General features: G+C 35.7%; 1 protein-coding gene across 3 annotated transcripts; it reads right to left on the minus strand.

Moving 5' to 3' along the window:
- Positions 1-2940: 2940 nt before the first annotated feature.
- On the minus strand, positions 2941-25278 carry LOC131150703 (3-isopropylmalate dehydratase large subunit, chloroplastic). Of its 3 annotated transcripts, none has more exons than XM_058101589.1 (15): positions 24984-25278; positions 24746-24829; positions 24162-24332; positions 22421-22573; positions 22276-22344; positions 22052-22168; positions 19421-19495; positions 17383-17460; positions 17170-17265; positions 16957-17006; positions 6671-6725; positions 6432-6563; positions 5763-5810; positions 5507-5665; positions 2941-3327 (listed from the first exon to the last, which is right to left on the minus strand). In XM_058101589.1, exons 1-15 carry the CDS (start codon positions 25254-25256, stop codon positions 3187-3189), a joined length of 1701 nt encoding a protein of 566 aa, XP_057957572.1. In that variant the 5' UTR covers positions 25257-25278; the 3' UTR covers positions 2941-3186. The 3 variants fall into 3 exon arrangements, with proteins under 3 accessions (XP_057957572.1, XP_057957571.1, XP_057957569.1); XM_058101588.1 differs by having other exon boundaries at positions 24746-24883; XM_058101586.1 differs by having other exon boundaries at positions 24746-24886.
- Positions 25279-25479: the final 201 nt, after the last annotated feature.

Genomic DNA, 25479 nt, shown 5'->3' on the forward strand with positions numbered 1-25479 from the left:
TTATTTTCACTCTAAATTTTTTTTTTTTTCTATTTTTTCTTAGATTTTGGAAACTTTGAGGTTAGAGCGTTGTATCCGAAAAAAATCCAATATCTCTAAAGTCTCGCTCGCCAATCGATTTGCAATAATAATAACAATCAGGTTATATTGGTTCAATCTACTATTTCTATAGATTTATTAAATTTATTTTTATTTGTTTACATAATTTGTCAATTTATAGTTAGTGTTAATTTTGAAATTTAATTATGTCAATGAGAAAATATGAATTCGGATATGAAATTATTCGCCTAGGACCCTTGATTAAATCATTCGCCTAGGACCCCATATTGTAAAGAACCGCCCTGTACTTCTCCAAATATGAACCAACCACCCCCCCCCCCCCCCCCCCAAAAAATCTTACAAAAAAAGTCTCAACAAACTAATTAATGAACTATTCCATTCCAAGACAACAAGTAGGACATAAAACACAAAGGTTTTGACTACCATTTGGACATGGATTTCACTTAGATATTGACTAAGACTTCCAAAGAGGATCATTTTATACATCTACGTCATCCCCCATAAGAGAAACTCAACATAAGTGGGAGGGAAACTCCACATAAGTGGGCCAAACCAGATGGTTCATCTTAAAACAAAATGCATAAAAATTGAAAATATATAAAAATATAGATCTCAAGTCTTTTTGTCTAGTTGGCAGTTTCAGGCTTTTGAGCTGATTGTTTTGGTTTGGTTTGTTTTGTTTTTGGACATTCTTTTTAAAAGGATGAGACAGACGAGATGGTTGAGAATGCAAAAAGTTTATCTTGGTTGGAGGTTTCCATTCATGGTATCATATTGACACAGCTGGTGGTGACCCATCTGCATAATAAGCCTCTTTTAATTGATTAAGAGGCAACAATATTAAATAATTGGCGAAGCAGCTCATGCAGAAAAAATCCATGCCAGGGTCATGTGTTTCCTCCCTGCTTCCTTCCACTACTTGCAGTATGAAAGCAAAAGACACCTTATAGCTTTAAAGACGTTCACTTTTTTGGATTGGCTGCTTTTTTCTGTCTTTAGCTTTTCCTCATTTTATCCATGCGGTTGGAAATGTTGACCCAGCATCTAAAGTTATTCTCTCTCCCTTTTTTCTTTTTCTTTTTTTTCTTGTTTTCACTTTTCACTTTTCACTTTTTCCCCATATCTTTGTTTCATATGCTGCTTCAAGTGAAAACACTAATAATTGCATCGCAACAGCTACAGCTGGATGGTTTAAATAGTATCATCATCATCAAAATGGTGGTGGCTGGTTCCACCCAGTTCTGGGAAGAAGCTGTACTGGTGGGGAAGGGAAAAGATATTCACTAGAAAACTTTCAGATACTGTGGAATTGAGAGGACGTGTATGAGATCATTAGGCTCCATGAGTTGTGCCGGTTATTTCTATAATATGTGCTGGCACACCATTGGGTCAAAACGAGTTGGATTGTTAAAGAGTGTAGGGTCACTCCAGATTAAAGCTAGGAAATGCCCTCCAGTTGGATCCCAAGGGTCACTGTCTCAAGGACCCATAATGCAAGCAGGGGGCATGATTTCACTACTAATTTGCTTTTGTTTCTGCAATTCTCTGTGATCTTTGACTGCTTGGTTTGTTTTTTGCTTCTGAAAGTGCATGCTGGTTGTTGGCATGCTAGTTTTTTTTTTTTTTTTTTTTTTTTTGCAGTGCCAGTAGACAATTTAATCACCTTTTAGACGGGAAACCAAAAAAGAAAAAAATAGTTTAAATTGAGAGAGAGAGAGAGAGAGAGGATGGATGGTTGGGGTCACAGTTGAAACGATGGCGCTTGGCCATTTAACTTCCAAAAGCCATTTGCTGTCACTCATGGACATTAATTTGATTTGATAGTGAAAGTTGGCAGGACCAACCGAAAAATACTAAATCATATTTCCCAGACCTCCTCCGGACACCTCAGCTTGTGGGTTTAGGAGCATTTGGACGTTTTTGTTTCTATTTTCATTTTTCAGGCCTTGTTATTCCATGAATTCTCGGGCTTGCATAGAAAAATTTATTCTCTGAAATAATAGTGTTTAAAATTTTAAATTTTAAACTTCGATATTTTTTTATTAAATACAAAAGAAGGTAAGTAATCTTCCCTGACATCTTTTCATTAGATGCACAAGGTAGGTAATCTCCCCTTATTTCCTTTCCAACCATCCAAAATACAAACTCTGAGAGTCGGAATAAAGTTCAAACTTCCAATTTTTATGTATTTAAATTTACATAAAATACGATACAAAATCATATTAAATTTTATTTATACTTTCTATTAGGTTATATTAGGTATTTCAAACATAATCATTATAATTAAATAGTTTACGCAACAAAATAAAGTATTCTAATTAAATAAATATCAATATAAAACATTTTTATAACTTCATAATAAGTAGATAAAAATGCCTATTCTCAACTTTTACCGTAAAATTATCTACCTTCCTATCATATTCCATGATGAATGGAACAACACAAACTTTTACATGAGTGCCTTATTTATAAATTATTACATCCTATACAACTTCTATCACATGTTTACCATATTCTATCTTATTCCATTAGGTATTTTGCAGACCAAATGCAATGGTAAAGTTGTCCTACCATTACCCGTTCCCTGTTTCACCATTCTCCAAGATTCTCACTCTGCATTTCCTTTATGAAACTATTTATACCTTGTTTCTTGTTCTCATATATTGCATCAGTATTCTGTATTCTGGTTGAACAAATGGCAAAAGGATATCTGCAACGAAATTTAAGGCTTCCCCTTCCCACCATTCTCCAGGATCTTCTCATTCATCATTCCCTCATTTCCTGTTCTTGCAATAATTTCCCTTATGGTAACTATAGCCTGGGCATAGTACCAATAATGCAAAATAACAAATAAATGCAACGTACTCATCCTCATAGTCATAGTCCAAAAATGGCCTTACCATGGCATCCTCACTGCCCCAGTATTATTTAAAACCACTAGATTACAAGAAGCAAGAGTACTCAATTTGCATTACAAAGCCATCGCACAATATACCAAAGTCATTACCAGCATAGCTAACAAGCATGACAAGGAAACGGCAGCTACCTCTGCTCCACCGCTTTAGGTTTATAATGATACAGGGTACATCGCAATGATAAGTAATGATCAGTTTTCAATTATACTGGCTACTGCAAAAATTCTCTTGGATCAGTCACAAAGCCCGTCAAAGCAGATGCAGCTGCAGTGTAGGGGGAAGCCAGATATATCTGGCCTTCTTTGTGCCCCATTCGACCAGGGAAGTTCCTGTTTGTCGTTGAAACACAAACCTGCAATGATCAGCCAACCATAATTATTAAAGCTCCTGGAATACAACAGTAGAGATTACTATGGACATAACTGACCATAAGAACTAACTAATACAAAAGAAAAGATGGCCATTGACATAATAAATGATAAGCTAATGCAAGGAAAATGACATACAATTAGAAATTTTCCAATACAAGCAATTGTAATTTTATGGAAAAGTCAACAAATACATAAGATGGGGAAGTCCATGGTACAAGTAGATTATACAATCAGGGGGATATTAGAATCAGTTAAAACAGAATTTCATATTTCCATACCAGAAAGAAAAAGAAAATGCCGACCGAGTCTCAGCATTATTAGTCATCACATTCACTTCTACGAGTTTCTACGAGTTTCGGCATCCTTATTTATCAAATATGGTGGGTGTAGTAGTTCAACGAGTAACCATATTAGAAGTAAAAATTCATTATCCAGACACCATGGGGGTGCCAACCCATCTACAAGACCAATATCATTTACAAGACTGAAACTTGACAAAATCTACAACATTATGCACATCAAAAGTAATGTGCAAACTGCATCAAACCTTAGTATGTGTTTATCAGAACACAGGTTTTTCATTTTCTTTCTTATTTTTATTTTCTAATCCCGTTCTCCAAGAAATATGTAGAAAACATGTTTGCCTACTGAAGCTGGGAAATTATTTCTCCTACATTCCTGAAAGCTAGTTTCGATTAATTTTGTGATAGGTAAACCTTGAAAGTGAAAATCATACGCATACAACTACAGACAGCATGCAAGTTTGTCCATTCCCTTATGCTTCCTTTTTTGCAAGATACGGCCATAACAAACACAATAATAACCAGTATTTCTATCTTAGATTTCCTGTCTTAATGGATCCATGGAGTCCAATAAATCAACCATAGAGAAATTAGTGATATCAAAAGCACATAATGGAACGGTATCTCAGTGTGAACCTAATTTCATCAGATATCTTCACACAAATTATTATCAATATTTCTATTCTTTTGCTAATTCAGATAAAGTTTTACACTAAACTAATGTGTGTGTCGGCACACAAATGTGTTCCTTGAAGATTTAACTAATATGACATGAATAAAAAAAATGGATTAGGGACCTGGACCACTCATTAGAAAACTGGCTTTCTACTGCTTCGAACTTTTGTTGAAAATTTGGAAAATGACAGTAGTTTTCTACGAGTGTATATTACATTAGAAAATTAGAAAGAATATTTTTTCTATAAAGTGCATCTTTTTAGTTAGGAAACATATTTTACTAGTAATTTTCTCTGTTTAATTTTTTTTACTTTTTTTGGAAAATGGTAGAGAATACGGAAAACTTTCCACAAATAAAAACATGTCCTTAAAGTCTCCAGCAATCTGCTTCTAAAGACAACAGAGAAGTTGCCTCTCCCCCAAAGGCTCTTCCATTCTTCTCCTGCCACACTAGCCAAAAAATCATAAAATCAATTCCAGAAATAACCTTTTTCTTCTCTGTACAACCAAATATACCCCTCTCTAGCCCATAACTGTACTTCCACCAATCGTGAAGCAACCCACTAGATCCCAAAATAAGGCTGGAAGATTCCACAGTAGAGTAGTCAAGTTCCAAAAATAGACACACACGTGCACATATTTCATGAACCTAATTTGCTAAATCATTTTTCTTGATGCAGAAAACAATTGATTTTGTCATAATCCCCTTTTTGGAAAGTTTATGCATAATATGGTGACATGTGAGTATTATAGATCAAGTTTATAATGTTCAAGTTACTTCAACAAGATATCAGTGGACATGGTCAAAAAAATTTTAGCTTCCACTAATTGTTCTACCGTTATCATGCCAAATAAACATATATTGAGGAAGAGATAACTGAATCAGAATGAACAACTGGGTTAAGTTACTGCCTAGAAAAGCTTAAGTGGATTCATCAATCCCCAAGAAAGTTCATGGCACGGCCATGCACTCACTAAACAGGCCAGCACTACCCAAATTTTGTCTTCACTAAAAATCATATTGTCCAGATTAGCACTCAAACTCTTACAGATGCAGAAAGCAGAGTAACGGCTTTAAGGAAAAGGCAGTAAGATGATGCTTAATCCAGTTTTTAATACTGCACAAATTTTACCAAAGCTCATTTTCTTTCTTTCTTTGCCTTCACAGGAAAAAATAACTTGCCTGTGGTTCATTCAGGCGTGCATAGGTGTCTTTAGGGCCACCCAGACAAGCACCACAACTAGGACTTGTGGGTGTATCACAACCAGCCTCTTCAAATATCTGGGAGCAAGTCTTCCCACCAGATCCTGGTACTGGAAGACCATAAACATCCATCCAAACCTGAAATTTTTCCATATAAAATAACATATTTTCCTATTAGGAATCCTAATTGCAGATCAACACTTCAGTTTTTTTTAACAAAAAAAAAATTACAAACCTTTTGTGTTGCAGGAACCAGGAATGTGGGAACTTTGACTTTTTGGCCCTGCACATGATGCAGTAACAATCAAGCTCAAGAAAAAAAAATTATGCCAAAAATGAGTAATGATGGTTATGAGAAAACAACACTATTCAGGAAACGATACTGTGTATCATGGAATGCAAGAGAGCATATGCTTTTATAATGGAGACACACCGAAGCAAACCTTTGAAGCAAATAAATTTACATACCAAAATAAGATCATTGTCCCCAACATGAAAGGGGAAAGTGCGGAGGGACTATTTCAAGGAGGGGTTGTCAGGGTAAATTATATGTAACTTTAAAACAAGTTTCAAATATTCCTATTCAAATATGCAGGGTTCAACGGTGTCCACCTATAGTGGAAGATGCTTATAGAAGTATCTATACCATAATGGTGAAATTAAATAAAACATGATAGACATTATCATGCATATAAAATACTAAGCTAGATGATTGCACAAATTTGGATTAGGTAGATCATTACTCAATGCCTAATCACCTATCCAAGACACCCTTGCCCAGTAGGAACACAGCATATTAAAACTAACAGTAAGCAACTGAATCTGAAGTTATCGGCAGGTAGCATATTAAAATGACTATAAAATGACAGTAACAAATAAGCAATTGAGATATTCAGCTTCTTACTGAGGCAAGAAAAACTTTTGCCGCTGCTAGAAAATCCTCCGTCTTTCCACCAGTACAGGATCCAATGTATACTCTGTCAATTTTCACATCTTTACATTCTCTTGCTAAGGCCCGGTTATCAGGAGAATGCGGCTGCAAAATATACATAGTAACACATAAAGCACCCTAGTTTCATTAGATTGGAGAGAGAGAGGGAGAGGGAGAGAGAGAGAGTAAAAAAGCTGTCTAAAATTGCCTGCCTTTGCCACCAATGGCTCCAGTTTTGAGACATCAAATCTGTACTCAGAGAGAAATCTGAAACCAACATATGAACACTTCAATACATATTTTATCATATTATTTAGAATTTATTCTAGTTAGAAATAATAGTTTTTTCAATTCAGGATTTCTCAGCACATGAAGACAACTAAATTCAGTTACGTAAATAGATATAAAATTTCATTCAATTTCAAGCTCCAGTAACTTACGGCACTAGCCCCATTTTTCCCTCGATGGGGTGAACCAAAAATTGTTCTGATTAAATAAACTTGCACAGAATCATTAGGGGGGAAAAACTGAAAAGAATCGTGGAATAAATTTTATGAGTTAACAGTACCATGCAAACAGCCCTCCAACAAACCAAAAATTTCAATTTACAAAAAATAGAAAAATCATATGTACACTTTTTTTTTTTTTTTTTTTTTTTTTCTGTACTATATGTGCAAGAATGCCTAGTTGTGATTCAAAAAAGTCCTCACCAGTTATAGTGATTAGTAATATTAACAAAAGATATAATTTCAATTTTGCATCTCAGGCGAGGCAAAAGAAGCAAGAGAGTTTGAGAGACGATAACCAAACCAGAAACCTCCATTGTCTCCAGTGTGTTGCGTATCTCCTCAGACTAACCAAATTGTTTGAGAATTAAAGATAGGTAGGAATCTAACTGGTGAAGATAAAATTATGATGTGGTTCCCATATCATGATTCAGTATGGGTTTTCACAATTATTTTGAAGCAGAGAGGAAGATTTTTAATTTGGATAAATTGAAGGACAGCTCTATAGTCTCTACGTATATCAGAGTTTGCAATAAGGCATACTTCTTATTTGTTTCTTGATGGTTAGGAACTGCAATGATTGCTGATTCGGATGGATGCATTTTGATCAGGACCATGTGAATTAGACTAGGGTTGAGGGGGATTAATTTAAAGAACAGGGAGGCTTTATTAGTTTCAGATTGCTGTTTGACGACAAGGTTCATTTCTTGTGTCTGGGGGGGGAAAAAACCTGAAGGAAAGAGGAGCTATTAATTCAGTTTGAATACCAGAAGGAAAATAAGAGTCAGAGTGGGGACATTTTCAGATAGTCTACTTACAGGAGACTCAAGGGAGAGGAGTTGAGGAGAAATCAAGGGGAGGCTTGTTCTGTTGTGATTGTGGTTCGAGGAACTTCGGCAGCTGTGAGGAGTGGTGAAGCCATGTTATCTTCCAACGTCTATCACATGCCAATTCTCTGTGCCAATCTCTGGCAAAGGTTTTCAGAGCTTCTGCAAGGGATCAAGTGGAAATGGTGGTTGGGATGGCTTTGCGAATTGCTAGATTTCAGGGGAGCTTTGACTCAAAGGGAAGAATCCTGTATGGGTGAGGATATGGTGGGAATTTGAATTCAAAGAGATTAAGGGCTTTTAAGTATTGGGCCAAATTGGAACAGGAATAAGTTATAGGCCTTAAGACAGAAGGCTAATGACATTGATGGGCCCATTTAAAAAGGAAATAAAAGTTGGGCTATGAAAGGGTATCATGGGCCTAACCTGAGTAATAAAGGCTTGGGTAATAAGGGAGATATTGTGTTGAGTAATAAGGGAGTAGATGGAGTGTATGCCGATAGGCGAAAGAGAATCAACTAGTTGTAGTATCGGACAGCACTTATGCCATTAGCGACTACGGAAGGAGGAAGACCACTAGCTCCTAGAAATATTCTTGGAAAGAGAAGGGGGCCAGGTAACACAAAAGAAGATGGGTCAAAGGGTGAAGTTGGGTCGGGTAAAAAAGGCTTAGATGGGTCATGAGCTGCAGAAAGTCCTCTTGTGAACAGTCAGGAATTCCAGAATCCAAGGAAGCATTTGTGAGACCAGAATGACATTAATATTGAAGCTACTAATACAGAAACAACACCAGTTGCCCAAGTAAGCAACCTGTATAAACTTTTGGACAGGAAATTGCAAAGAGAGCATGGTTTTCATGAAGAGAAGAATCAGGGTTAGGGATTTGTGAAGTGCAGTGATAATGGTAGCTCAAAAAGAAATTTGTGGTTGGTGATGGTACAAGAGGTTAGCTAGGTATTCAAGGCACACAGAATGCTGTCCCAGTTCATCAAGCAATGACTTCATTGTTGTTTAGGTAGTCAAGTGGAGGTCTCTGATTTTTGGTGATGTGACGACAAAGAGTTGTCAGAATCAGAGGTAGAGTTGGAGAGCTCAAGTGAAACGAATAAGGCTCTATAACTAGAACAATTGAAAATATATCTATAACTAGAACAATTGAAAATATATATATATATATATATATATATATATATATATATATATATATATGGAATTGAGGATGAGTGCGGGTTTTTAAGATCTCCCCAAAAAACATAAGTCTACAGATCGCAAAATGACATTTGAGAGATTTGCATTTTGTTTGGGCAGGAGGTGGGGCATGATGGAGAATTCAAAAAGGAGAAAAAAAAAAAAAAGGGATTTAAATTCTAAAAATGGTATTACCCATTCCTAACATGTCAGAAATTACTGATAATAATTTTTGTCAAAGAGAAAAATCTTAGCAATTAACTTGTTGATGGATGAGAGACACAAGTGACTGACAAGAAATCCTTGAGGAGATGGGTATCAAGTTAGATACTCCTTCGAGGAATGAATTGAAGGTGGTTGTTACTCCTAGGACTTATGAGACAGTGAAGAAGGTGCAGGAGTTGAATAAGTTAGCTAGAAATTAATGATGGGAGTTATTTTGTTTTGTTTTGCAGAGTGTGGTGTGTGTGTGTGTGCGAGTGGGGTGGGGGGTGTTAAACTACTTATGAAGATAATAATTGGAACGTGATAGGTCTAGGGGATTCCTCATGAAGAAAGTTTTGCTAAGAAGTGCTCCAAATAGTGTTTTTACTTTGGGGGGGGGGGGGGGGGGAGTGGGTTAGGAATATTTCAGAGGGGAGGTTGAGTTTCTTCCTTCTCAAGGGGTGGTTGGGAATTTTGGTTATATGGGACAATATGCTCATTATGTTTATAAGATTAATTTATTAGGGAGTGTGTGCTAAGAGATTTTCTTTTCAAATGGATAATTATCTATTTTCTTGGTCAATAGGTAGCTCGAGAGCAGTTGCTTGCTTAATTTGGTTCTTGTTATGTGATAAGTGGGAATATGAATTTCCAAATCCTTCTCAAATGGTTTTGTCTAGACAAGTGCCAAATCATTTTCCTATTCTATTAAGTCTAAGGTGGTTAAGTGAGGCGCTAACTCCTTTTTAAGCTCAACATGGGGCTTGATCATAAGTCATTTCACTCTTTGGGGAAGGATAAATGGAGCAAAGAAGTTGATAGGGGTTGAGAGGGTTTTAGGTTTATGCAAAAGCTCAAAAGGCTTAAGGAGGCGTTGCAGTGGAATGTTCAAGCATTTGGAGAGAATAGATAAAAAAATGTATTTTTGGAAGAATTGGATTTGTTGGATAGGAAAGAGGAAGTAAGTCTATGAAGGATGAAGTGGTTAAGAGGGTGGTATTAGAAAATGAACTAGAGGAGGTATTTAGGGAAGTGAAGCGTTGGAGGCACAAGAATAAATTTAAATGGGTTAGGAAGGATAATTGTAATTCTAGATTTTTTCATAGTTTGGCTAATGTTCAGAGGAGTTTAATTAGGGAGTCAGAATTGAGGGAGGGAGAAGTTAGCTCCGACACTGTAGTGATAACAAGCGATATTACTGATTTCTTTCCAAATCTATTTTCAAAGGAGGATGGATGTAGGCCAATAATTGAGGGGTTGGCATGGATTTCCATATCTATGGATCAGCAATCTTGGTTGGCAAGTTGTTTCGAAGAAAGAGAGGTTAGGGAGGTAGCATTTGGAATGCAGAGCAGTAAGGCTCCATGTATTTATTGTTTTCATATAGCATTTTTCCAGGATTTTTGGGATGTGGTTAGTGAATTTAATGAAGATTTTTAAGTTCATTTTTTAATGGAGTTTTTGGTAAGAGCATTAATTTGAATTTCATCACTTTGGCAATAATCAGCCTACAAGTCTTAGTTTGTGTAAGATTATTGTGAAGGTGCCCATGAATAGTCTTAGTTTAGTAATAGGAGATACTATTTCTCAAGCACAAAGTGCTTTTGTGAGGGGCGCAGGTAGATTCTGAATGATATTTTAGTGGCTAATGATACTATCAATATATATATATATATATATATATATATATATATATTAGTGGCTACTGAGGTTGTTGAGGATGTGCATGGGAGAAATGAGAGGGGATTTTGTTTGAATTGGAATTGAGAAGGCTTATGAGCAAGTCCATTTGTAGTTTCTACATAGGGTCTTGGAGAGGAAAGGTTTTGGATATAGGCCAAGGAGTGGGATGAGAAATTGTTTCTCTAATGCTTCCTTTTCTTTTATCATTAATGGAGGACCTAAATTGTAGTTCAGGGCTTCAAGTGGTGTTAAGCAAGATCTGTTGTCCCTGTCTTTGTTCTAGTAGTTGACTCTTTGAATGGATTGATGCATAGGGATGTTGAGACAAAGGATTTCTAAGAGCAATAGGCAAGGCAACTGAGATGGTCATAGTGTCTCATGTTGAGTCTGCTGATGACACAATCTTTTTCTAAGAGGATCACAGGGAGTCCTATTTAAATGTGCTCACCATGTTACAACTTTTTTAGTGTGTTTCAGGTCAAAAGAAAAATTAGAGAAGAGAGGGGTAGCAGTTACAAACTTGGGAATCGCTAGATCATTGGAGTTGGCTTTTTTAATTGTTTGTGCTACCCTAGAGTGGCCTTTGATTTACTTATGAGTTTCTTTCAGTGACAACTGGTAATCATAGGTCGGTGGGTTTTTTGGGCTCCTGTGCTGGAGGTGGCTATGTGGAGGTGGCTAATTTTCTGGATGGATGGGAGGGTGCAATTATTTCTTTAGGTGGTCTTATAACTCCCATTCAAAATCATTCCAGTATATCTTTTTAGTTTTGTCCATTAGTAGAGTTTCTGTAGGGGCAGCTAGGACTATTGAGAGAATCATGAGAGGTTTTTTTCTTTCTGGGCTGGAGATAAGAAAGATCATTTCGTTAGTTGGGACTTGGGAGGTAGTGCATAGGTCATAAAAGAATGGGGGTATGGTCTAAGGAAGTTGGTGTCTAAAATCATTGCTTTTTGACAGTAAATGGTTATGAAGTTCTCCTTTAGAGGAGAACTGCCTTTGGTACAAAGCAATTAAAAGTAAATCTGGCTAACAAGAAAACGGACTGGATACTAATGTGGGTTTAAATCTCCTTTTGAGGATCTTTGGAGATGTATATCAACACCCTATCCACGTTTATTCCTGATACCAAAATTTTGGGTGGGTTGGGCTTTATATTCTTTTCTAGGAAGACCCATGGGTGAGGAATTCAACTCTTCTCTTGTCCTTTCCTCATCTGTTCTTTCTTCGTCGCATAATGGGACTATTTCTTCCCTTCTGCTATCTAATTAGGAGAAATTTTCTTGTCATTTCCATTTTTGTAGGTTTCTGATTAATGGGGATGTAGATAAGCTATCTTCTTCGTTGTGATTTTGGAGGGTTTCCATCCTTCCAATAGAGCGGAAATAGGTGCTGGATTCTTCAGAGGACCTTGATTGCAGATCTTTTTTTGAGGTTCTCATTTGGGAGAACATGTCTTTTTTCGCTCAATCATATTATTTGTGAGGCCAAAGTCCCTTCAAAATTTAGACTTTTATTAGGTTGGTTGTTCTTAATTGTTCTTAATAAAGTCAACACTGACAATCTCTTGCAGAGTAGGAGGCCTTCTAAGGCATTATCTAGAGAATGTTTGCATGCTTTGCTACAATTATTCTGAATCTGCCTCTCATTTTTTTATGCATTGTTCGTTCTCTAGGAGGATATGGAACAAGTAATTTGGTATTATTGGAGAAAACTGGGTTCATCCGGCGCCAAAGGAGGATATGCTGACCATTCATATTTAGGTTTCGGCTATGAGCATTCATTATATGCAATGTTTTGGGGTATATGACTGGAAAGGAGTGTTTGCATTCTTAAGGGGAAGAAGATTTCTTGGTCTTCAGTTTGGGATAAGATTCAATATTTGGCTTCTTTATGGTTAGTTGATGCTGGTTGTTTCCAGGGAATATGTTACGAGGATGTTCTGCATGATTGGCGGGCTGTCTCGTATTGACTATTATTTCCTTTTTTAGTTTTTTTTCAGTTGGAGGATTCGTTACTATCCTTCTTCGTACATTATTTCTTTCTTAAAAATATTTCTTCTTTTAATTAAAAAAAATTAACTACAGAAAGTTTATTCAATGTTAACATCCCAACATCTTGTGGATGAAGCCAAAATTTATTTCTTATGATTATAAGTGAATTTTAAAATTTTAGTTATGAACATTTTCAAAGGTAATCAAGTTTTCAGAATAAGAAACAATCAGCATTTCCCCTCAAGAGCTGCCTATCTCGCTTTGACCTGACTTCAATCAGCTACAATTCCTCAAGTTTAAGCTTTTCAGCATAGTTGATAAGCCTTTTTTTTTTTGCAAATTATTCAGCTTATTCATGACTTTCAAGTCATGGTGGGCAGCATCCTAGGGTGTTGATCATGAGCTTTGGCCCATGCTTCATAGAGGCAGTTCTAAAGGGGTCAATTGGCATTTCGGCAGGCTCATTTCCCAAGTGTTCAACCACGAAAAAGCTAATAATATCTAAATTGTGAATATGTCCAATTTTGGGTGCTTCTAATCCATAAGGCAGTGTCACAATCCCACGTCGGATATATACTAGGAAGATCTTGGACTTATAAGGATGGTTCGGACTCTAACTATGTGAGGCGCATTTTATAGAACAAACCGAATACCTCATCAGAGTTGGACCCAAGACTGTTACATTTGGTATCAGAGCCACCTTAGGGGTATGCTCATATGAATGGATCCTACATAGAGGTGTAAGCCACTCTGATGAGGGCATCAAAGATCAGACGGGAGAGCAGTCATGGTCCCACATCGGATGTGTACTAAGGAAATCTCAGACTTGTAAGGATGGTTTGGGCTCCAACTATGTAAGGCGTCTTCTATAGGACAATCTCATGAGGCTAGTGGGCCAAATCGGACAATACCTCACCGGAGTAAGGCCCAAGACCGTTACACACAAACAAATAAGACAAATGTAGGGCAGGACATAGACTCATAGAAACTGTTAAAAGTATAGTACAAGCATGGTCTTAAATTTCCACAAAATCGTCAAAATTTCTGCTTCAATTTCTGATTTTTGTTACCCTCAAAATCGAAATGACAGTCAATTTCCATCTTACATAATCTCCGTTGAAATTTCAAAAAATCATCCAAAATTTATCAAAATCTCAAAATTTTAGCGAAACTTGTCAAAATTTTAACTATAGAATGAAATGTTTTCAAAATTAAAATATGAGATTTAGGAATTAAAGTGAAATTTATCTTTTAATTTATTTTTATTTTTATCAAAACAAAAGATTATTACAAGGGATTTTGAAATTATATAAACAAAATAAACTTTCAACAACATTTTATTTAACCATTCATGTCTAAATTATCATTATTTGCATATAAATAATATTGAAATAATTTATCAAATTCATTTGTATTAACTGAATATGTTTAATGCACATTATCTTACAAATATTTTCGATACACATTATATTACAACTTTTCCACCTCATACACAATATAGATGTATTTAACTTGTAATATATTAGTCCTAAAACTTACATTTTTATGTATATTATCCCTTTCTAAAGTTTCATAAAAGAATTCAATGTTTTGCTATTGATTTTTGTTACTTTTGAAATCAAAATCGAAATTGACATCGATATCGATATTTCCGTCAAAATTTTCATACTTTTAGAGCTTCAAAATTTGAGTTGAAATCAAAATTTAAGACCGTTAGAACAAGACAGAGCTAGTTGACAAAAATATAATATCATTTTTTAATATAGTATGCATGATAATGCTGAGTTTTTAACATTTGTACAACAATATTTATAAAAACAATTTAATTAAAAAAAGTTCTTAAAGCATATATGCAGCTTCCTTTTCATTTTTAGTATATAAAAATTCTCTTTATCTTTCTTCTTCCATTGTCTTTCTTTTAAAAGACTTGCTCATCTTCATTTGTAAATGTTGAGAAGTTCATTATAACCATCTAATATATATATATATATATATATATATATATATATATATATATATATATATATACATATATTGTAGGTGGTCTTTATAATTAAGATTTTCCATGAATAATTTTTTTCTACAAATTACATTAAAAACTGTCATCGTGTGTTCAAAGCATGTTAAAGGGCATTATAGAAGTGCCAAATGGGTGTCTAAAAAGTGCCAAAGAAGTGCCTAACATTTAAAATACAGTTTAAAACTATGGAAACATATATGTAAAGTCAGATATGTGTCAAAACACAGCACCCTTATACTGGGTAACATAGTCCTTGATCAGTATACATTGAGACTAGGCTAATGAGTTGCTCTTTTTCATCCTAATCTGCCTTTACATCTACTTTGTTATCCTAAAAATAAATAAATGCAAAAGTGAGGACCACCAAATTATAAACACTTAACTCAAAACTGTGTCTTACCATTTAATCATAATTTTCCATGCAGGTGCAATTTTGTGGAGGACAGATGGGGCAGAACTTTAAAGGAAGAAAGAAAGATCTTTTGAAATAAATCCTTAAAAGGATTAGTTTGATCCTGTTTCCAGCTACATTAAGCACATAATTCATGACAAAATAGTCTCGGCAGTGGATCTTAATCAATCTGTTCATTTATTGTCTATGAAAATGATTATTCATGATAGATCAAAATTTTCGGTGAAATCCCACACTTAGGCTTCTATGCTTGGAATAAGTCCTTCAAGCACTGTTTTAAAAGGCAAAAGTGTAGAACGGACATTTTATCCCTAATGAGGCAAGGTATTAAGGAATACGCCTTCTGCCAAGCTAATTTTAAAATATATAAAGAATTAATTATATTTACTACAAAAAAAAAGGATATTATAAACAATTAGGAGAAAATGAAATAAAATTTCTGAACCATTTTAAGCTTACAAACTCACTTATTTGAGACACTGAAACTAAAAAGCAACCCAGATTTCTCTCTAAGAAGCAGCTGATAGGGGGAAAAGGACAGCAAAATTGTTAGGCCTTTAGGACTATCACATGCACATTGAGGCATTTTGCTTTTGCTTCATTCTCCCTGAGAACACTTCTTAAAACATTCTTCTGAAAAAAAAACGTTTCCCACCAAGTGATTAGGAAAACATTTTTCTTGTATTTGGATACATTAGGAAAATAAGAGTGAAGCAAAAGGCACTCTTGGATGGTATTCAAAAGTGGAAATTACTATATCTTCAAGAAGGAATTTTTTTGGATAAGAGAATTTTTATTAACAAACACCGAACATTTTTATAACTTTACAAGGGAAGGAGGATGAGATGAACTCCAGAAAATTTGAGAAGGAATGGAAATTGCTTTCCTTCCTGCATAATCCATTTTCCATTTAACAATGAAAAATATTTTCCATTGATTTTCTTTGGAATCCAAACACATCAAACACAGGAAAACATTTTTGTAAACTATTTTACAATTTTACAAACAATTACAGCTCTCAAAAAACTTACCAAATTTCCTAAAGTAAAATTGTGCTGCTCCAAGAATAGAAGCCCCCGTCTCTGTTGGTAGAGCCACCAATTGCTAATTTTGGTCCTTCAGTAATTATTTTTTTAAAGCCAACCGCACCTAGTTGGACTAAAGGCTTGGTTTGCTGTTGAAATAATTTTTTTTTAAAAAGGGGGAAAAATCCCCCCCCCCCCTCTCCAGTGGGCCCTCAGAATGTATCATTGTTATCTGGGATTCAAGAAAAGCAAAGGAAAATGATAATCCTTGAACGCCTTTTCCCAAAGGAATAAGACAGAAACTTCCTTGACAACTTAACTACAGTTGATCCACAATTTATGAGTGGAATTCGTTTTAAAATTCATGAGTATTGTTTACTGTGCAACTTCTATGATTGGTGGTGACACCTCCATTTTCATATAGGATCAGTATGAAAGATGTATTTAACACTTATAATCTTCAAGTCAACTTGTTGCATCTCCGATAGAGGTTCAAACATTTAGTTAAAGACTGCAATTTTACAGTTAATCAAACCAGTAAAAAGTAGAAATAGGATTAATTAATAAAAAGAATAAGCAAACTTCGAGCACACAAAAATACGGGTCTAAAATGAGGTAAATTATTACAATCTAAGATACCTTGCTTGTTCATCACTGTAAACTGGTTCATAGGGCACAGAGGTCTTGTCCTGCAGTGAAATAAACAAGGAAATAAATAAAGGGATGCAAAGGCTCACACAAGCATATGTGCAAGGGAAAATACCCTAGGTAAAGTTTAATGGTGTGAACTCTCGCATATGCACACGCACACACACAAAATTTCAATCCAAGCACTGATAATAACATATCAACCTCAAGGTATTTCTCTGTTGTACTATCACTAGGAACAACACCATTTTTTCCACCAGCTTCAACAACCATGTTGCATAATGTCATCCTTTCTTCCATCTATTCAGTACATAAAACAAGTAAGACCATGTTCCATTGCAGTTGAATAAACATATAATCTAAAAATGCAAAATGACCACATGAATTCAAGTTGAAAGATATATTAAGTGAACATACAGTTAAGCTCTCAACAGTTGTTCCAACGAACTCCATAGACTTGTATGTTGCACCAGATAGGGAAATTTCTCCAATAATCTGCAATGCAATTCAGCATTTCGTGAAGTAACAAAAATAAAAACAAAGGTCTCGCCCATTCAATTATGTACCAATGATAAATCAACATTGTCAAGTCACTTCCAAATCAAATAACCAGTTGCCTGCCTGAAGCCAGAGCTAGTGAAGCAGGCATTGAATAGGTAACACCCTGGAATGTCCAGGCAACAAAAGACTAGAGCCGGAATAGTCTCCAAGATGTGTTCTTTGGCCAAAACAAAGTTAATAAACACTGCTGTTAGATGCGTAGCACATCGAAATTGGAGTAAATCACCATTGGTCCATTCCAAGGTTATGGTGCAACAATTCTAAACCATTTGATCTTGCAGTACTTATGAAGCATTACATTCAGAAAATTTAAATCTCCTTATAAAAAGCAAGGCGGCTCAAAATTTTTGATAATCCTACATTCAAAATTTTATATTTTTAGGTTGAATCATTAATTTGGGGTTTGGTGCTTCAGTTCTAACAATCATTAATATGCATAAGAAAAGGCTACATGAACAATAAGTGAATATAGATGTGCAAACATGCACCCACACAAATACAACAAGCGCCAACAAACATTAAAACAAAATAAATAAATAAATAAAAAGTCCAAATTGAGGAACAAAAATGGATCTGTGATAAGATCTCCAACACAAATTATGAGGTAAGCTACCTCACAAAATGCAATTGGATGTTTTCACCTTCCCAAACATTCTTCATCTCATACTCCACTTAGGGGACACATGAGAACATGCAGTGCAAGTAACCCACAACTGAAAGAAATATACCAACAATTTGCACATTTAAGATTACAGAAATTTTTACAAAAAAATGTACTTTCATAGTCTAAGACACCCTCCTGGGGGGGCTGGGGGAAAGGAGACAGGGTGGGACAATTATTTGGCTCCTTTTGAAAAAAAGAAATAAAATAAAATAAGAATAAAAAGCTAATCGTGAATGTTTAGCTAAAAAAAACAAAGTAGTAAAATGACTGAAATGTTGAAAATGACAAAAAATGGATGTCATTTTAGTGGTAGTAAATAATGCATTAATAATTTTGTAATATTTGAACAAAAAAAAAAAGGAAGAGGGGACACCAATGGAATTGAATAATCTATTAGGTAAAAAAAATAGAAAAGAAAAAAGAAAACTTTGTTTTTTTCTTTTAATGGCTTCAAATTTGTAACCTTCAAAAGCTCCCCAAAATAGGTTACCTTTGGTTTGCTGAAATTCCTATTCCTAGGAATAATTAGTTATAATAGGTTAGTTAAATTAATTATACAATAAATTATGTTGTTAGCATAAAGCAAATAACAATGTGAATCCATAACAAGGAATATACAAAGAAAAACTATTCCCAAATTTCACCATGGGAATGTCTAACAAAGAATAGACAAAGAAAAACTATTCCCAAATTTCACATGTTGAATGAAATAATAAGGAACATAGATGGAATACCTATTCCCACCATTCTCAAACTTCCACTATATTTCATCTTATTCCATGGAATAGCTATTCCGCAAACCAAATGTAACCTTCTTGAAAATCTTAAAGAGGTTTTTTTTTCTAATAAGTTGCACCCATGCTTAAAATGGGAGCAGCTCATCCAAAAAAAAACAGTGGGGCAAAATTCCACTATATTTCATCTTATTCCATGGAATAGATTCTGCAAACCAAATGTAACCTTATTGAAAATCTTAAAGAGGTTTTTTTTCTAATAAGTTGCACCCATGCTTCAAATGGGAGCAGCTCATCCAAAAAAACAAAATCAGTGGGGCAAAACTCACTCTTAGGCAATCCCTACAAAATACCAATCTCCTAGGTGCCACCTCATTGCCTCAACAACACTTCAACCAAGTATAGCTTATTATAGTTCTAATATATTCAAAAAGGGAACATTATTTGCCCATTCAAAGGAATCAAATGTGAAGAATAGAGATCCAATGAATCTTACCTGCAAAATCAAATCCTTCGCCAGCAAAAAATCAGGCATTTCACCATCCATGACAAACCTCAATGTTGGGGGGACCTACAAATAGATATTAAGGAAATATAAAGTGAATGACAAAGAGAACGCACAAAATCGTACACACATGAGAGGAAGGTGATTTATTGACAATAAGAAGTAGAACATATGCAGCTTCCAGAAAATTGCGAACAGTATGGTTTACAGATATCTTTTTCCGTTTGTTCTCTAATTTTCAAAATACAGATAATAGTTTCATTTTTTTGCATTTAATCTTAAACTTCAAGGATCTCACCAATTTTTTAAATAAACTGAACTTCAAGGATTTTGCTAATTTTAATGAAAACAAAGTGATAAAGAATAGCACGTGTAGCAGTTAGCAAGGATGGACATGGGCAGGGAAGGTGGGTTTTGGGTTGCCCATGAACAGGCTGGGTATGCAAATGGACATTAACCCTTTTATGCCTCATTTAATAAAATTACTTATACCCCTATCGAACCTAAACCCATTAATCTATGGCAACCCCGACATACCAATTAAACCCAATAATTTTATTAACACATTAAAACCATTAACTATAGTACAAAATTACTATTTTGCCCTTGTAACTTTAAAATATATATATATATATATAGGACAGCCCGGTGCACAAAGCTACCTCGTATGCGGGGTCCGGGGAAGAGGCGGACCACAACGGGTCTATAGTACGCAGCCTTACCTTGCATTTTTGCAAGAGGCTGTTTCCACGCCTCGAAACCATGACCTCCAGGTCACATGGCAACAACCTTACTGTTGCGTCTAAGCTCCCCTTCTGCCCTTGTAACTTTTAAATAACAAATTTACCTAAGTGTCACCCCTCAAGACAATGGACTCCAAACATATTTAATTTGATCACAGAATGAATTTTTTTATTATGGTGATCTCCAGGCCCTTTAATATAAAAGAAAATATACTTGAATGTGTGTAGAAATATAGAATACAAAAAGAGGCACCATACCATATTATTTTAGAAATAGGCAAAAGCTCTCACTCTATGCATCAGATCCACAAGAGTATGGCCCACGCTGAAGAAGCACAAAATCATAGTTTGTCAAATGGAAGGTGAAGCTGGTGGAGTATCAATTTCACTGCCCAGAAAAATGCATCACAGGGCTGTAATGCTTCTTCAACAGTCATCTGCTTATGCAATTAACACATGAAAAGATCATGTGCATCATGCCATCGTCCTGATGATATATGGAGTACGATCCCCTGTCTATAATAAACAGGGTTGGAAACAAATGGTCTGAATTAGTGTGCATCAATACCCAATAAAGCCCACTTCCAGATGGGCATAAATAAGTTGTGACACGTTTTACCCATTTATTAAATGAGTTAAACTGATTTGATATGGGCAGAAATGAGCAGGTAAATGGGTTGGGCAAAATTTTGATACTTCTAATTGTTACTGAACTGTGGTATGGGTGCTGTGCCCAGTAATGACCCAGCTCACTTTTTGAACTAAGTTATGAATTGGGTCGCTTCCTTCGATTGTTTTTGTATCCCCAAGGGTGCAACATTTAGTAGTTGCTTCTGGGACCCAATGGTGGAGATTGCACGCATCTTGGAAGTCTAGATACCTTTCTAAAGGCAAAAATCTTGTAAAGCTTTCTTGCCAACCTACCTGATGTACTCCTCCCCATTCTCTTAGTTACTCTTAGTCCTAGGGAAATGAGAAATTTCTAAAAAGATCCTTCTGAAAGGCAATGCCAAATCTACTACTAGGTAACCTTAATATTCTGGTAATTGATCAGGGAGGATAGGGTTTAAGCTTCCCAATCCAAACCTACTATTCCTAAATATTTTTCTGTGATGCAGATTTTAATCTCAAAGAAACCAACATGCAGTTTCTGCATATTTGAATTTCAATGGAACCAACATGCCGTTTCTACCATGAATTGCATTACCAGTTCTAATGACTCCAGGATTTAAAACTCAAATCTGACACCCAACTCCTTAAAAATGCATCCTTAGAGCATTTGAAGGTTTCATATAGTCCTACGGAACAGTTCTTCTCCCCCACTCTCTCCCTTTCTCACTCTTGCGAAACAGTTCTTCTCCCCCCCTCATGCATACACTGTGATGAAGACTGGTGTAGGTTATGATGAGCCGAGCGATTCAGATCTTTGATCTGCATTTGTACAAGGGCGAGGGAGTTCATCTTTGCTTGTGGTCAAGAAGAATGTATTTAGTAACAGATGGGTTAAGTTATCGGAAGAGGTTGTATCATGGTTCGTTGATCGGTTGTCGGTTTTTGGTTAGATGGAGAGGGGTTTTTGAGCTTCCGCAAGGGTATTACAAACTACTGGCTGTCGATCAGGTGGAAGAAGGTGGGAAAGTTCCTGGAGTTGGGGTTGGGTTGGAAACATAGGAGGTATCATCAATATATATATATATATATATATATATATATATAGTCCCATGATATATGCAGCCTATTCTTTACCTAATCTCAAAGCAAATTTGGAAAATAAAGATGCTCTCTAAATCATAATCCGCAGGAAAATCATCAAAATTAAGAGACAGCAGCACATTGACATAAATGAGACATCAATGCCAGAAAGAATTCAGTTACAAACCTTGAGCAAAAGCTTCCCAGCACCCAATACAAAACCTGCATCAGTGTTGCCAATTCCAGTGGCAAACTGACCAAATGCTCCTGCAGTGCAAGTGTGCGAGTCTGTCCCTAGAAGGACCTGAAGGCAAACACAAAAGGTTCAACAGGTAGAAGAATTGAAGGCATAAGGAATCAAATATATTTTTATATAAAAATAAAATGTTCATTTTGATAAGAGAAATGCACCTCTCCAGGCCTGCAATGACCTTCTTGTGCAAGAGCAACATGGCAAACACCTTTGTAATCCGGGTTAGCCTGCAAGATCATTCAGTAGTTATCCAATGCAATGACAGTAAGCTCCTTGTAGCCAAACTTCATTCAACAATCATACCTTAAAATTTCCAAGATCTTTAATATCATAAAAGTACTTGATATTTTGCTCCATGCAGAAATCCCTCAAGATGTCCACATTACGATTTGCACGCTCATCACTTGTGAATATATAATGATCAGGTATAATGACAAGCTTTTCACGGTCCCATACCTTTAATTTAAGACAAAAATACAATTACAGATCTGCTTTGGATTACCAAAAATTTATCCACCACCCCCCCCGGGGGGCGCCCCTTGTTCCCTATATACATACAAAGGAGCACATTCATGTATTCTTGACTTTTATTAAGCTTTATATTCAAAACATGGGAACAACAAAGTGTTTTTCTTCAAGATAACAAAAATTTCTATTAAAGACTGAAAAATAAAAAAGATGGAGATGGTGGATAAACATTCTTCACAAGTCAAATAATTACAATAACACTGACTTCCAGTACCTTTAAAGATTGGACAGCGATAACCCCCCAAAATCCCAAAATAAGAAAATTAACCCTTTCCCAAAGCAAAAATGGAGAAGTCTTTTGATCCTTGAACATTCTCACATTCCTCTCAAGCCATAGAGTCCAGAAGATTGCATACACTACACAAATCCATAAAGCCCTCCCTCTTCTACTCTTCTCACAGCCCAAAATCTCACCATCAGAAAATCCTACTCATTTTGAGGGGCCACCCACGCTTCACCAAAATAAAATTTAAATTTAAAAAAAAAAAGCGCATTTCATAGATGTCTCGCCAACCAGCAGTGAAGGAAAAGGAGCATATTAGTCTCGTTTGGCTCACAGCACTACACGCATATATCTAGGATGAGGGCCTCATGAAGTCTCCTTATTTGTAACAAGTCATTCATATTAATCTTATTGAGAGCTGAGAGTTTGAAAGCCCAAATATTAAAAGGAACCTTAGCCTTCCAACCTTTTCTTGCATTATTTTGCTACGGGGAGTATGTTTGGTTTCTTTAGAAGGCAATGGGTTTGCCCAAGTTCTTGGACACTTTTTTTCTTACTTCCTTTGGTGTTTTGGTGGGACAAGGAAACTAAGAGGCTGCAAGCTTCTGCTTGGTATGCTTGGTTGGAGACGAATGTTCAAATGTTCAAGGGTCAATATTTGCCTTTGTATCTTCTTTAGCAAGCCTTCTTTTTCTTGCTTCCTTGGTGGCATATACATCTATGGCATCTAGGGGTGTGTTTCACTGACCTCCAGAGTTTTTGTCTAGGTGTCTATGTTTCTCATCAATATTTTCGCCTGGAGAATGACTCATCCTCCTTTCAGTATATCTCACCTCTTAATTAAATTTCTTTGTTTTTAAAAGAAGGGGTAACGAATATTTGATTTTGAAGAAACATTATATACTAGTGCAGCCTTAAAATCCATTAACTTATTATTTGGGCATCACGTACATTATCGAGTTCACTGGTTTGACAAACATATCAGTTTTCATAGGACTTTCTATTAGAGCAAGGACACTTCAAATTTTCAAAATGACTTCAATTCAGTTTCAATTAGTTGTTTAAGGTGATGCCCCCAATCAAGTTACATACAAACTTAAGTTCTTGAATGATATGTCAAAACAGAAAGATTCCATAAGTTCAGCATGGATGGATACTAAAAGACTTGTCCAATGTAATGAACGAATTAGTAGCAAAATAAGTAATAATCAATGTGCATAAAATTGTCAAAACCAAGGATTGTAAAATGGTGTGCTAATGATGCTATTAAGCTACAAGGATTCTGCAGTATACCTTTGCATTTTCACCAAACTCCTTCTTAAATATTCCTATGGCGCCGGGGCCACAGACATCATGGGTCATCAAGACATCGACATTGACCCAAACATTCTCACCTGGGCTCAACTGGGGCTTCTCAGAAGCCCTGGCCATGATCTTCTCTGTCATCGTCATTCCAGTTTTCACCTAAAATTAATCAATTCATCAAAACCCTGCTGCTAAAAGGAGTAAAGCCCTAAATTTTTTCATATCTATTAATCTCCATTCAATACTTTGAAAATATTACAGAATATGAAGGAACCCATATTTTCATGTTTAGTTATTAAGAAAAGTAAGAAAGAAAATAAAAAATATGTCAAATTTATAAATAAATTTTGATTTTATACACTACTAATATTTAGTTTTCTAGTAATACTAAAATAAATTTTTATTTTAGATAAAATGGGTGAGAAAAATAAAAGGGAAAATGAATTTCTTCTTTCTGTTTCAATCCTTTCCTTTCCCCAAACAAAACCCTCAATTCAAACAGACCTTTAATAATCAACTCAATGGAAAAATAAGGGGAAAAAAAGGCTGTAAAGGGGAAAAGGAAACCGAACTGAACCGGTGGTACACGGAGGGCGTGGAGATTGCTGCGGTGCCATGACCGAAACAATTTTCGTCGAACTCCTCTTGTTGCATTTCTGAAAGGAAAATGATGAGGACGACGATGATGAGAAAGCAGAGAGACCGAAATCCTTCTGGACGTTACATGTGAAGGAACCAGGGTTAGTGAATTTTACAGCGAAATTTTTGGAAAACAGAATAGTCTTTTGTGAAGATGATGATAGATTATACCTTGTTGATGAGGGGTGTGGAGGTGGGAGCAATCACAGAGGAAGCCATGGATGGATCCGCCAGAGAAATGTCAACGAAGTGTCCAGAGAAAAATAAGGTTTTGTTTGTCCGATGTGGGGTGGCTGCTCCTTTTGTTACAACAGAGGAAGGTGGCGGCTGTGAGCCTGTGACCGTGTGTACCACGCGACACCCGACGGAGGACTGGTTTTCTACTGGCCTAGTTTGGACGTGTACGAATGCACTATGCAACGTGGAGGACTTCTCCACGATCATGTGGATTGAAGCCCATTGAGCCTGGCCCATTCATTCATAGGCATCTCTTGAATATGTTTGATTTGCAATTAAGGTAAATGTATTATTATAAATAAAAAAAAAATTGATGACTTATGTAATCTAAATATGTTGCCATTGCAATATTAAAAGACACTTATTTCACTTTGGGATTTGACAAAAAAACCTTTCAAACTTTCACAAATTCTTCATGAGGTTTTGTGAA

This window comes from Malania oleifera, chromosome 3 (genome assembly GCF_029873635.1).
Source record: "Malania oleifera isolate guangnan ecotype guangnan chromosome 3, ASM2987363v1, whole genome shotgun sequence".
Taxonomy (NCBI): Eukaryota; Viridiplantae; Streptophyta; class Magnoliopsida; order Santalales; family Ximeniaceae; genus Malania; species Malania oleifera.

Excerpts from the sequence above, each read along its gene's own strand:
- LOC131150703 (XM_058101586.1), bottom strand. The coding sequence starts at position 25,256 with ATGATCGTGGAGAAGTCCTCCACGTTGCATAGTGCATTCGTACACGTC. Across the intron at positions 24,887-24,983 it reads CCACACCCCTCATCAACAAG|AAGGATTTCGGTCTCTCTGC; the intron begins GTATAATCTATC and ends TGTAACGTCCAG. Across the intron at positions 6,726-16,956 it reads TACAGTGATGAACAAGCAAG|ATTTCTCTCTGAGTACAGAT; the intron begins GTATCTTAGATT and ends TGTTGGTTTCAG.